Source organism: Microcaecilia unicolor, chromosome 3, assembly GCF_901765095.1.
Source record: "Microcaecilia unicolor chromosome 3, aMicUni1.1, whole genome shotgun sequence".
Taxonomy (NCBI): Eukaryota; Metazoa; Chordata; class Amphibia; order Gymnophiona; family Siphonopidae; genus Microcaecilia; species Microcaecilia unicolor.
Window position 1 is genome coordinate 510,129,501 of NC_044033.1, and position 13,921 is coordinate 510,143,421.

Genomic DNA, 13,921 nt, shown 5'->3' on the forward strand with positions numbered 1-13,921 from the left:
CCTTCCCCACCCTTCCAAAGCACGTTGGGAGTCTACCTGGTCCTCTGCCATTTTCTTCCTTTCGCCCGCCCTCTGGAACTCACTCCCTCAACATCTACAACTCAAAAAAAAAATCTTTTTCTCTTTTCCGTGCATCATCAGAAGCCTTTAACTTTTGACCATTGATTCTCATTCCGGCTGACCTATGTGATGAGAGGAAGGACTCCAGAATTAGTCCTTGTTTTGTTTTGGTTTGGTTTTTTTTTAACTGCTGTATGCTATTGCCTACAAAATTGTGTATATGACTAAAAACTGTTAAAAGCAGTGTGTGTGGACTTTGTCTCTCCCCTACTTTGACTGTTCTTGAGCGATTGTCTGCACTTTCCTATTAACTTAAGGTGTTCCTATCCTAGGGTCCTTTTACTAAGGCGCATACGCAGGTCAATTTTGAATTACTGCCTGGCTACCGCTTGGCCTGGGCGGTAATTTCATTTTTTTCTGCGCATTCGTTATGCGTGCCAGAAAAAGCTTACAGCACGCGACACTAACCGGGCAGTAATCGGCATTCTACGCGCGCTGACGATTACTACCCGGTTAACGCATGAGACCTTACTGCTAAGTCAGTGGCAGGCAGTAAGGCCTCAGGCCCAAAATGGACGTGCACCAATTTTCATTTTGCCGCACAAGGGGAGGGACGTTTTTGCAGGTGCGCTGAAAAATGGACCTGCATGTGTCCAATATATGCATCTACACCAGCGCAAGCCATTTTTCGGCGTACCTTAGTAAAAGGACCCCCTAGTTTCTTGTTTTTATTTATTATATTGTAAACAGTTTCGATTTGGTTCAATCAGAAGCAGTATAGTAAACCTGATAAACGATACTCAAAATATATCATGTTAGTTGGTGGTCTTTTGAATCCATTGCTATTCAGATATGTCTGCCCATCTTATTTTTGAAGTTCAGTACTGTTTTTAAATATTAGTACCTTTATGAAGAATTTGTATGGAAATTGGGAAGCTATTGTTTGCAAGAAAGGACACTTATTTTAGGACTGATGGCAAAGCAATTGGTGGAGTTCTGTCTTTTGAATGTAACATATTCTGAAGATACCTCCCATTCTTAAGGTCTATTTTTTGTTTTTTATATTTAAATATAGAGAGAATTATTTTGGATTGGGCAGCTGTGTGCCTTTATAAAAAGAAAAAAAAAAAGCTTACAGAACCAGTCCTACAGGTCTTTAAGCAGGACTTGAGCACTTCCAAAGATAACACATTAAATGATGGAAGATAAAGACTAAACAAAGAAAAACAGCACCACTGGCCTTTAAAAATGGAACACAGTTCTTTAATGAATGAGCCTTGACAAAAAGACCCGACACGGGCCGTGTTTCGGTGACTAGCACCTGCGTCAGGGGTCACAGTGATGACGTGGAAAACTTGGGGAATAACTCGAATATATTCCTCTACAATATATTATTCCTTACCCCACGTCTCATGTAGTAAAAGCTACAAAGCACCAAGGCACTTTCACTTTCTGTATCCAAATGGATGAAAAGCTAGTGGAATAGCAACATTCCATGTAGAATCTCCAATAGTAGCAACATTCCATGCAGAATCTCCAATAGTATCTATTTTATTTTTGTTACATTTGTACCCTGCACTTTCCCTCTCATGGCAGGCTCAATGCGGCTTACATGGGGCAATGGAGGGTTAAGTGACTTGCCCAGAGTACCACTAGCAACATTCCATGTAGAAGTCGGCCCTTGCAGATCACCAATGTGGCCGCGCAGGCTTCTGCTTCTGTGAGTCTGACGTCCTGCACGTACGTGCAGGACGTCAGACTCACAGAAACAGAAGCCTGCGCAGCCTTCTACATGGAATGTTGCTAGTGGAATAGCTATATAACAAAAGAGAGGGAACGAAGTACAAACTAAAGTCCAAACAAAAAAAACAGCACCACGGGCCTTTAAAAATGGAACACAGTTCTTTAATGAATGAGCCTTGACAAAAAAGACCCGACACGGGCCGTGTTTCGGTGACTAGCACCTGCGTCAGGGGTCACAGTGATGACGTGGAAAACTTGGGGAATAACTCGAATATATTCCTCTACAATATATTATTCCTTACCCCACGTCTCATATAGTAAAAGCTACAAAGCACCAAGGCACTTTCACTTTCTGTATCCAAAGATAACACATTAAATGATGGAAGATAAAGACTGAAATGGTCCAGTCTTATGTGAGTCCTCTGCCAGTCTTCCTCAAAGCATTTTGTCAAAAACTCTGTGCTTCCAATGATGCAAACATATGTCACTCCATCGAACTGCTGTTATCTTATTATACCAAAATACAAATAGGAGAAAATATGACAAAACACTTGTGGATTGCAATCGAGGTGGGGTCTCATACGCTTAGCACGATTTCTCATATCACACCCATGGTGCATCTATATACGTGCATCAACATTATAATCATTGACTCAAACCACCTCCGTCCTATTGTTGCAATATTTGCACTTCATAAACTAACTGTGCTATACACTTTCTTATATAAAGAAATATTCCAAAGATACTTAGCTTAAAGAGCCGATATGTTCAACATTCCAAATAGGTGTGTATAATATGCCCCGACGGGCCTGTTTCGCCACGCTTCTTCAAAACGAGGGTCTCACACCATTTAGCTATTGTGTGTCTCATAGCAGCTTCTTTGGAATATCTCTCTATATAAAAGGCAACACCAACGTTCTATGAAGCCTCCAACCGGAAGTGTGAAGGGGGCGAGATATCCGGTTTCCCTATGAGTGTCTGCCCCGCCCTCTCTGTAACACAGTCAGTGAAGGAAAACAGCAGAGCACGAAATCAAATCGCTGGCTCTGTAACAGTGAAGGACTCAGAGGGGGGAGGGGAGAGAGGCCAGAGGGCAGGGACACACACACTCCCACATGCACACAGAAGAAAACATTGCTAGCCCCCGTTTCATTTGCATCAGAAACGGGGCTTTTTTACTAGTTTCTTTATATAAGAAAGTGTATAGCATGTATATAGATGCACCATGGGTGTGATATGAGAAATCGTGCTAAGCGTATGAGACCCCACCTCGATTGCAATCCACAAGTGTTTTGTGATATTTTCTCCTATTTGTATTTTGGTAGAGAGTACAGCATCATTGGAGAAAAGAAAGCCGTATATTTTTTACAGTTATCTTATTATAAGCATTGCACATAATTTCACCCTTCCCTTTATTTTTAATTGCATGAACATTGTTACTGACATATTTTGTCTTGTAGATTTGCCAACCATAGAAGAACTGATGAAGCCTATTGGAAAAGATTCAGCTTGTGCCAGAGATTTACCTTTCATAAGGTACTGTTTGCAGTAAGGAGTTTAATGTTTAAGATTTATCTTTCTTTACAAAACAAAAATAAAAGTGCTCAACAGAGAAAAACAAAACACTTTGAATATAAAAATAAACAAGTGGGGAAAGCATGCAGAGCATGGTTTGTGGAATTATTTCCAGCCCCTCTGCACGTAACTGTGTGCATGTGCTGTCAACTGTCATGAGAACGGCTGAAGAACAGAGTGGAGGAGTGGGAATTTGGTGACAGTTTGCAAAGGTTCTGTTTTTGTGGCAGTGGAGGACAGTGCTCAAATTCACAGGCACCCCGAATAAGAGGCTTAGTCTCCCCAGCTACAACCAGAAGCTTCTTTGCTCACTCGCTCGCTCATCTAGTATTGCCCCCTCTCTCTCTCCCTACCCACCTGCCACCATACAGCATCTTTCCTGCTGGAGGACAAGGACAGAAACCAGAGCGCAGAAAAATATAATTTAGGTCAGCAGATGAGAGCGTTGACATTTCCACCCCGACATCATCAGTCATTGGGGTGGGAAGATCATCTTATGTTAGGGGTCCTTTTACCAAGCTGCGGGGAAAAAGGGCCCTGCACTAGCGACGGGGGCTGTTTTTCCCCACACACCAGGGCCCTTTATACCGCAGCAGGTAAAAGCCCCCAGACACACATGGCCACGCGATAAGAGAACTCTTACCGCGTGGCCATGCAGCGTGGAGCCCTTACCACCACCCATTGAGGTGGCGATAAGGGCTCCCGCACTAACCCGGCGGTAACCGGGCAATGTGCGGCGATTCCCAATTACCGCTGTGCAAGCCATTTCTGGGGGGGGGGGGGGGGGTTCATTTTCCCCCCGGCAGCCACGTTGGGCCAGCAGCGAGTGGTAAGCCCATGTTGGGCTTCCCGCCGCTCTGTAAAAGGGCCTCCTTTGTGAGGGTGTGCATCATAGTCTAGCAAAATGTCCCCTGTACAGGAGAAAATCTCTTTAGTGACAGGGTCAGTGGGTTTGTTAATTTTGTGACACCAGAAGAGCATCCATCTCATCTTGGAAACAGACCATCCTCTATAAGATGCATTTCTTCTCTCAGAAGAGGGGCTACCAGCAAAATCCAAGAGAGACAGGACAATATCAAGACAGCAGCAGCAGCCTCCAAGGCATCAACAGAAGGATAAGGACATTAAAAGTCTTAGTTGTTGGGAGAATAGTCTTGCATTGCATTCATCTTTTCCAGTGAGGGAAAGGCTGAAGGTTTGCAGCAAGTCTTGCTTTTGAAAAATGTCTAATTATCTAAGTCAGGGATATACCTGCATTTCTCCTAGATCACTCATCATTGTCTCAGCAACACAATGCTTTCCTTACTACAGCAGATAGTCTCTGTTAGGAGGGGAAAAACAGAGGAGGAGGTTCCAGAGCTGGGAATCAGCAAGGCCTTCTGTAGTAGGTATTTGTTAATTCCAAAGAATTTTGGATGTTTGAGACCAGACTTGGACCTGAGAGACCTGAGCAAATTCCTTTTTTTTGCTTATTCTGTAATTACTTTATAGACTACTAGCACTTTCGAATGTGTTAGTAGAACGCTCAGTGGTATTCTATATCTAAAGCATACCAAATCGCTTAGCATGTAAATCCAAGGAGAGAGGGCAGGGCAGGTCTAACATTTACCCACATAGAATACTACAGTGCAGTAAATTTAAAACAAATCGGAGAAAATGTTTCTTCAACCAACGCATAATTAAACTCTGGAATTCGTTGCCGGAGAACATGGTGAAGGCGGTTGGCTTAGCAGAGTTTAAAAAGGGGTTAGACGGTTTCCTAAAGGACAAGTCCATAAACCACTACTAAATGGACTTGGGAAAAATCCACAATTCCAGGAATAACATGTATAGAATGTTTGTACGTTTGGGAAGCTTGCCAGGTGCCCTTGGCCTGGATTGGCCGCTGTCGTGGACAGGATGCTGGGCTCGATGGACCCTTGGTCTTTTCCCATTGTGGCATTACTTATGTACTTATGTCCTCTACTTGGCTCACTTTTATTACATAGAGCAGTGATTTAACCTATTGTGATGTCATAGTGGCTCATTCCACCAATAAGAGCCAACCTCATTAGTGATGTCACAATGGCTTGATTGTATAGAATGTTTGTACGTTTGGGAAGCTTGCCAGGTGCCCTTGGCCTGGATTGGCCGCTGTCGGGGACAGGATGCTGGGCTCGATGGACCCTTGGTCTTTTCCCAGTGTGGCATTACTTATGTACTTATATGTAAGTTAAGTGTATAATTGCCACATTTTAGGCCCACCCACTTAATGCCAGCCATAGACCTGGTGTAAGTGGGCATGCCTAAATGTAGGCACCTTGATGCTGACTTATGCTTTCAATAACAGCAGTTACATGTGGAAGTGCTTTATAGAATAAGCTCATAGCCCACATAAAGTGGTCACCTAAATAGTGAATGCCCGATTACAGAATTGTCTCCATTCTGTACATAAACTTTCTCTGTTTCATAGTACAACAGGGATGTGCATTTTGTTTTCCTTTTGTTGTTTTTTGTTTTAATATTAATCCGATTTCTCCTTTGCAAACTCTAAGCAGCTGACTGCACTGGGGCAGGTTTGAAAGAGTAGATGAATCACCGCTTATTTCCTGTGAGAAATAGGAAGTGAACATAAGAATAGCCTTACTGGGTCAGACCAATGGTCCATCTAGCCCAGTATCCTGTTTCCAACAGAGGCCAAGCCAGGTCACAAGTACTTGGCAGAAACCCAAATAGTGGTAACATTCCGTGCTATCAATCCCAGGGTAGGCTTTGAAGGAGCAGAGCAAGTAAGGGAAGGAACATGCTCCCACTGCTGTATTCAGTATTTTCTTGGGATTGAGATTGGGATTGGGGCTGGAACTGGAGCTGACTAGGGACTATTTCTGATGTTGAAACAGTGGCTGGAACTGGCAGAGGCTAATTCTGGTTTTGGGGTTGTGGCTGATGCTAGAACTCAGGGCTAGCCAGGGGGCTGATGCTGGAACTGGGGCTGGTGTTGACAGTGTTGAGGAAGGGGCTGTGGCTGGCAGATATTGTTAGAGGAGGTAAGATGCAAGTGCAGATCCAATGGTTAGGTGGAAAGGGAAGGGTAGATCAGTGTATGCTAGTGTAAGGAGAAGGAAGTACATAGGTGGATGTTGAGCAAGGGAAGGAAAAGGTATGGAGAAAAAGATGCAGCAGTGTATGCTGGGAAAAGAAAAAAAATAGAGGTAGGAGGGCAAATATGTTGGAAATGAGACTGTGGGAGGGCATGGGCTCATAATTATGCGGACACTCTGGAATTGGGTGGGAAACCAGAAGACAAGACTATAAGATTGGCTGGGTATTGGGAGTGTAGGTAGGGTTGAATAGGGTGTACAAGTGCATTAACTGCACACTGCTGTCCATAGTAGTTTTCTGCATCAGCCCTAGAGTGCAGAAAGATTGGGAGAGGAGACAGTTGGAAGGATCTAAAGCGGCCGGGAGGCAATTGAAGAGACATAGGATATGGAGAGGGTGAGAGGAAAGGTAGGGGATATATTTTTGAAGGAAGTGAGAGGTAAATGGGAGCAAGGATAGGGGTAATGCACAGGAAGGTGAGTGGCGTGGAGAGAAAAGGAAAAGAGTTGAGGCTGGTGAAGGGATGGAAGGCAGAAGAAAGTGGACAAGTCAGAGGAAAGGAGGGTAAAAATGGGGAACTAGAGTGTGAGTGAAAGACGGGAGAAGAAGGAGGCTGGTGAAGGAATGAGACAAAGACGGGGAACAGGAGATAGGCAAGTCAGTAAATATGTGAAAGGTGAAAAGAGAGAGTAAAGACTGGAGGTGGGAGAAGGAGGAATTAAATCTATAAGTAGATAAAAAGCAGATGAGAAAAAATAAAAGGATCAATGTCAGAAGAAGGGAAGAAACAGAAAATGGAATAGAGATTCTGTAAGAGAAAATAAACGAGAGAAAGTGGTAAAGACTAACCCAAGTGGAAAAATAAAATGATCAGACAACAAAGGTGCAAAAAATTATTTTCAAATTTTAGAGAATTAAATATGTCAACTTTAAGTCCAAAACCTGGGTAAAGCAATGGCGTTTAAGCTACAACAACAGCTTCCTTTTGATGTGGGGCCATTCTAGTGACATAAGTCCCAACAACTGTGTGGTTCAGCCACAAGATTGATTCCCAAGACGGGGGTGCATAAAACCAAGTTAGCTCGGGGCACCATACTACTACTACTTCTACTACTTCTTAACATTTCTAGAGCGCTACTAGGGTTACACAGCGCTGTACAAATTAACAATTAAGGACGGTCCCTGCTCGGAAGAGCTTACAATCTAAAGGACGAAATGTCAAGTTGGGGTAGTTAAGATTTCCTGAGAAGAGGTGTAATGATTAGGTGCCGAAGGCGACATTGAAGAGGTGGGCTTTGAGCATTGATTTGAAGATGGATAGGGAGGGGGCAGGGCGTATGGGCTCAGGGAGTTTGTTCCTGGCATGGGGTGAGGCGAGACAGAAGGGGCGGAGCCTTGAGTTGGAGGTGGTGGAGAAGGGTACTGAAAGGAGGGATTTGTCTTGAGCCAGCACTGCCTTAAGCTTTCACAAAATATCTAACAGTTGTAGCTGCTCACATTTGGAGGAAGGGAATTTTCATTATTTTTCTTACCTAGATGTCTGGTTGCTGAAAGCTCTTGTGAAGAAGGCAAGCAAGTCTGTCTTAATCAGGGGTGGGCAACCCAGTTGGACTTTCAGGATTTCCCCAATGAATATGCATGAGATCTATTTACATACAGTGGAGGCAGTACACACAAATAGATCTCATGCATATTCATAGGGGAAATCAGGAAAACCCAACTGGGTTGTGGTCCTCGATGACCAAAGTTACCAACCCCTACTCTAAATCATGTGTCTCCTGCTAGAATCACTGTGTTTCATAATAAACATTGAAAAATCACTTTACATCCATTACAGCATCTCTAATATATTGAAGCCTTAATAGATACACAGGTTTGGAAAATGTTTATTCTTCGATACTGTTGTTTTCCTCCTTTATACCTGAAGACAAACATTTGCCAGCTGGTTCTATGTGTGTTCTCCAAGTGAAGTGGCTTCTGGTTGGAGAAAGTGAAATTACCTTAGTGTTTGTGCTGTGATTATAGGTGTTCAGTAAAGTTAGGTAGGTTGTTTTTTTTTTTTAATCTTTACTATTGTTGATAATTACCCTGGGGGTCCCCAGCTGCACATGCTCATAGCTTTTTCTGGAAAGTTGTATAAATTCCAACAACATATACAACCAGCTCATGTGACCCTCCAGTGATGCAACTGAGTAGATGAAGTGATGTTTTATTGCCCGTGTTTTGTTTTCTTTTGTTTGTTACATTTGTACCCCGCGCTTTCCCACTCATGGCAGGCTCAATGCGGCTTACATGGGGCAATGGAGGGTTAAGTGACTTGCCCAGAGTCACAAGGAGCTGCCTGTGCCTGAAGTGGGAATCAAAGTCAGTTCCTCAGTTCCCCAGGACCAAAGTCCACCACCCTAACCACTAGGCCACTCCCCCACTCAGATTGATAGGTTTAAAAAAAATTGTTTTATGTAAAGAATCATTATAAATGGTTTATAGTACAAAATTGATATTTTCAGTTTTTCTGAAATGTATTAAATAAGTTTTAAAGGTCTATTGATAGTGTTTATTATATTTTTTCCTTACAGTCCAGTAAAGCGATTAGACAGCAGTCCTCCTGAATTTGCTAGCCCTGGGCAACTTAAAGAGTCACAAAATACTTCTGCTCAGAAACAACAAAGATTGGAAGATTTACAGGAGTGCCAAAAAATAGGAAATGGCACGCTACTTGATGTGTTTACAGACGATGTCAGTGATGGCAGTAAGATGGCTCTGACCACTAAAGAACCTTGGGCCGATAAAACATCACCAAGAGTTTTGCAGCAGCAGGACCCAACCTCGGTGCTTCAGACTCACATAATTCAGCAGGTAAGATGTTATTTAAGCATTTTCTAATCTGCTAAAAGTAGCATACTTAGAAACCTAATTCTTATGAGTATGTATGAAAGTAACCCCTAATTTAGGTCAGTGTTTCAGGGTCCAGGATCTATGCATAAACTTTGAAATAATGTAATAATTAGAAGAGGAGATTTAGAAAGGTATTTTCTGTAAAACATCTATGCTGCGTTACAGTAGTCTAGTTTTGATTGTACTATTAGCCGGATAGTCATATTCATGAATATTCATGAGAGAGAATTGCATGCAGTGGTGGCTTCCACCTTTTTAGCTGTTACCAATAAAGACTGGTTGATATCCTCCTTGTTTCTACCTCACTTTGTTGTTCAACTCTCACGGTCATGTGAGGTTTGCTTCTCCTTTTCACTTGTCTGATTTCTAAATAACGTCCGTGCCTGATTTAAAGTCCTAATTTTTGTGGCTGACCCTTTCAGCTTTTTTTTTAACCATTTTCCTTGTTTTGTCATTGTCACCCTTTCAAAAATTGAATGCTGCTACAGTAGATTTCTTTAGTGACTTCATTCCAGATATCAGCTCAAATTTAATCATATTATGATCACTGTTTCCTAGCAGATCCAACACTGTTACCTCTCATACCCTTGCATTCCACTAAAGACTAGATCTAAAATAGCTCCCCTTCTTGTCGGTTCATGGACCAGTTGCTCCAAGAAGCAGTCGTTTATTAAATGTAAGAATTTTACCTCCCTAGCGCTCCCTGATGTAGCATTTATACAGTCAATATTGGAATAATTGAAATCATCCATTATTATAATATTGCCCAATTTATTTATTTAGTGCATTTTTACCCCACCTTTTCCCACAGGATGCGGGCTCAAAGTGGCTTACAGTAGACTGGAAAGGCGATCGCCAGACCAGTGGTAATACAAATACAATATTTAAACAAATTGCCATCTTTCCTAATTTCTGTAAACATTTGTTTGTCTGTCTGTTCTGTCCTGACTTACGGTAGTACAGCCCTACCAGTATACTCGTTCTTTTCATATGTGGAATTTCTATCCACAAGGATTCCACGCTGCTGTCTGTTTCATGTAGAATATTTATTTTGTTTGACTCAATTCCCTCTTTAACATATAGCGCAACTCCTCTCCAATTTGATCCACTCTACCATTGCGATATAATTTGTACCCTGATAACACAGTGTCCCATTGATTGGCCTCCTTCCACCAGGTCTCTGAGATGCCTAATGTATCTACCTTTTCATTTAGTGCTATATACGGTCTGTGCCAGAGCTGGTGGTTGGGAGGCAGGGCTGGTGCTTGGGAGGTGAGGATAGTGCTGGGCAGACTTATGCGGTCTGTGCCAGAGCCAGTGGTTGGGAGGCGGGGCTGGTGGTTGGGAGGTGAGGATAGTGCTGGGCAGACTTATGCCAGAGCCAGTGGTTGGGAGGCGGGGCTGGTGGTTGGGAGGCGGGGATAGTGCTGGGCAGACTTATACGGTCTGTGCCCTGAAGAGGACAGGTACAAATCAAAGTAGGGTATACACAAAAAGTAGCACATATGAGTTGTCTTGTTGGGTAGACTGGATGGACCGTGAAGGTCTTTTTCTGCCGTCATCTACTATGTTACTCTAACTCTCCTATCTTATTTTTTAGGCATCTAGCATTTGTATACAGGCACTTCAAATTGTGTTTTTTTTCTTAGCATCTACAAGCTGCTTTGAAGTTGACAGGGATAATTTGCATCCTTTACTCTGTTCTTCTGTTAAACACGCCTGGCTTTCTTTCACCATTTTTGAAACCTCTCCACTGGGATTCCTTAAATATCCTGTTTCAATAGTATCCTTCGAGGATACTCCACTCTGAACCATGCGTTCCTGGGCGATTGTCAGCTTTCCCTCCCATTTTAGTTTAAAAGCTGCTCTATCTCCTTTTTAAAAGTTAACGCCAGCAGCCTGGTTCCATCCCAGTTAAGGTGGACTCCATCCTTTCGGAACAGGCTCCCCCTTCCCCAAAATGTTGTCCAGTTCCTAATAAATCTGAATCCCTCATTCTTGCACCATCTTCTCAACCACACATTGAGGCTGCTGATCTCTGCCTGCCTCTTGGGTCCCGTGCCTAGAACAGGGAGCATTTGCAAAAATGCTACCCTGGAGGATCTGGATTTTAGTTTTCTACCTAAGAGCCTAAATTAGGCTTCCAGAACTTCCCTCCCACATTTTCCTATGTCATTGGTTGCCTGCATGTACCAAGACAGCAGGCTGCTTCTCAGCACTATCTAAAATTTTATCTAGGTGACCCGTGAATTCTGCTTCCTTCCTATCAGGCAGGCAAGTGACCATGGGGCTCATTTTAAAAGCACTTAGCCTTCCAAAGATCCATAGGTTTCTATCCAAGGCATTTGGTCATGGGAGGAGCCAGCATTTGTAGTGCACTGGTCCCCCTCACTTGCAAGGACACCAACTGGGCAACCTAGGGGCACATCTAAAAATTAAAATAGCTCCCAGGTGCATAGCTCCCTTACCTTGGGTGCTGAGCTCCCCAAAACCCACTCCCCACAACTCTACACCATTACCATAGTCCTTATGGGTGAAGGGGGGCACCTAGATGTGGCTACAGTGGGTTTGGGGGGGGGGGGTTGGAGGGCTCCCATTTATCACCACAAGTATAACAGGTAGGGGGGGATGGGCCTGGGTCCGCCTACCTGAAGTGTACTGCACCCACTAAAAACTGTTCCAGGGACTTGCATACTGCTGTCAGGGAGCTGGGTATGACATTTCAGGCTGGCATAGAGGCTGGCAAAAATGTTTTGTGTTTTTATTTTGGGTGGGAGGGGGTTGGTGACCACTGGGGGATTAATGAGAGGTGATCCCCGATTCCCTCCGGTGGTCATCTGGTCAATTGGGGCACTTTTTTGAGACTTGGTCCTGAAAATAAATGGACAAAGTGAAGCCGGCGAAATGCTCGGCAGAGCCAGCCATCTTTTTTCCATTATCAGGCGAAGCCAACCATCTCGAAACCACGCCCCGTCCCGCCTTCGCTACCCTGCCGAAAAGCCCCCTTGAAGTTTGGCCGGCTTTACGACGGAAAGCAGTTGGAGCCGGCCAAAATCGGCTTTCCATTATACCGATTTGGCCGGCTTCAGGAGATGACCGGCCATCTCCTGATTTGTGTCGGAAGATGGCCGGCGATCTCTTTCGAAAATAAGCTGGATGGCTAGCTATGATTTTCAGTGGTTACCCAATAAGTTATATATTGCTTGTATTTATCTAAATGAGGAAAAGACCTCAATACACCCAGACCTCAATACACCCAGACACTTATCTGAATTTTAGCATCTTTAACCGGGGTTGTGGTATTCATCATCGGTCTATCAACCTCGTGATATTAATTTTTTTTACATTTTTTTCTAAAATTCATTTTTATTGTAATCCTTAGTTTAAAACATACATTTTCTTTGTTTCTTGCACTTATTTCTCACTTTTCATCAAAAATGTCTCTTCATATTAGACTTATTTTTATGTATATAATAAACAGTTAAGCACTTAGCTGTCACCTGACGGTGGCCAGACCCATTTCACTTCAACCCCTTCTTCATGGTGAACAGGCAAACTTACAACAAAATTGAAACATTGCTTGCTAAATTCCTTTGGAATAACAAAGTTCCACGAATCTTTTTTTTTTTTGTTACATTTGTACCCCGCGCTTTCCCACTCATGCCAGGCTCAATGCGGCTTATATGGGGCGATGGAGGGTTAAGTGACTTGCCCAGAGTCCCAAGGAGCTGCCTGTGCCTGAAGTGGGAATCAAACTCAGTTCCCCAGGACCAAAGTCCACCACCCTAACCACTAGGCCACTCCTCCACTGTTGCTACTATTTGAGATTCTACATGGAATGTTGCTATTCCACTAGAAGTCGGCCCTTGCAGATCACCAGTGTGGTCTGCGCAGCCTTCTACGTGGAATGTTGCTAGTGGAATAGCAACATTCCATGTAGAATCTCCAATAGTAGCAACATTCCATGTAGAATCTCCAATTGTATCTATTTTATTTTTGTACCCTGCGCTTTCCCACTCATGGCAGGCTCAATGCGGCTTACATGGGGCAATGGAGGGTTAAGTGACTTGCCCAGAGTCACAAGGAGCTGCCTGTGCCTGAAGTGGGAATTGAACTCAGTTCCTCAGGACCAAAGTCCACCACCCTAACCACTAGGCCACTCCTCCACTGTTGCTACTATTTGAGATTCTACATGGAATGTTGCTATTCCACTAGAAGTCGGCCCTTGCAGATCACCAGTGTGGTCTGCGCAGCCTTCTACGTGGAATGTTGCTAGTGGAATAGCAACATTCCATGTAGAATCTCCAATAGTAGCAACATTCCATGTAGAATCTCCAATTGTATCTATTTTATTTTTGTACCCTGCGCTTTCCCACTCATGGCAGGCTCAATGCGGCTTACATGGGGCAATGGAGGGTTAAGTGACTTGCCCAGAGTCACAAGGAGCTGCCTGTGCCTGAAGTGGGAATCGAACTCAGTTCCTCAGGACCAAAGTCCACCACCCTAACCACTAGGCCACTCCTCCACTGTTGCTACTATTTGAGATTCTACATGGAATGTTGCTATT

At 43.5% G+C, this 13,921-nt stretch overlaps 1 protein-coding gene across 1 annotated transcript in view; it reads left to right on the plus strand.

The window, feature by feature from the left end:
* The window catches only part of CEP162 (centrosomal protein 162), a 261,158-nt gene that overhangs the window by 90,253 nt on the left and 156,984 nt on the right, over positions 1-13,921 (plus strand). Inside the window, exons 12-13 of the mRNA XM_030199137.1 lie at positions 3,264-3,339; positions 9,036-9,315. Coding sequence (XP_030054997.1) covers positions 3,264-3,339; positions 9,036-9,315 — 356 coding nt within the window. The remainder of the gene's footprint in view (positions 1-3,263; positions 3,340-9,035; positions 9,316-13,921) is intronic.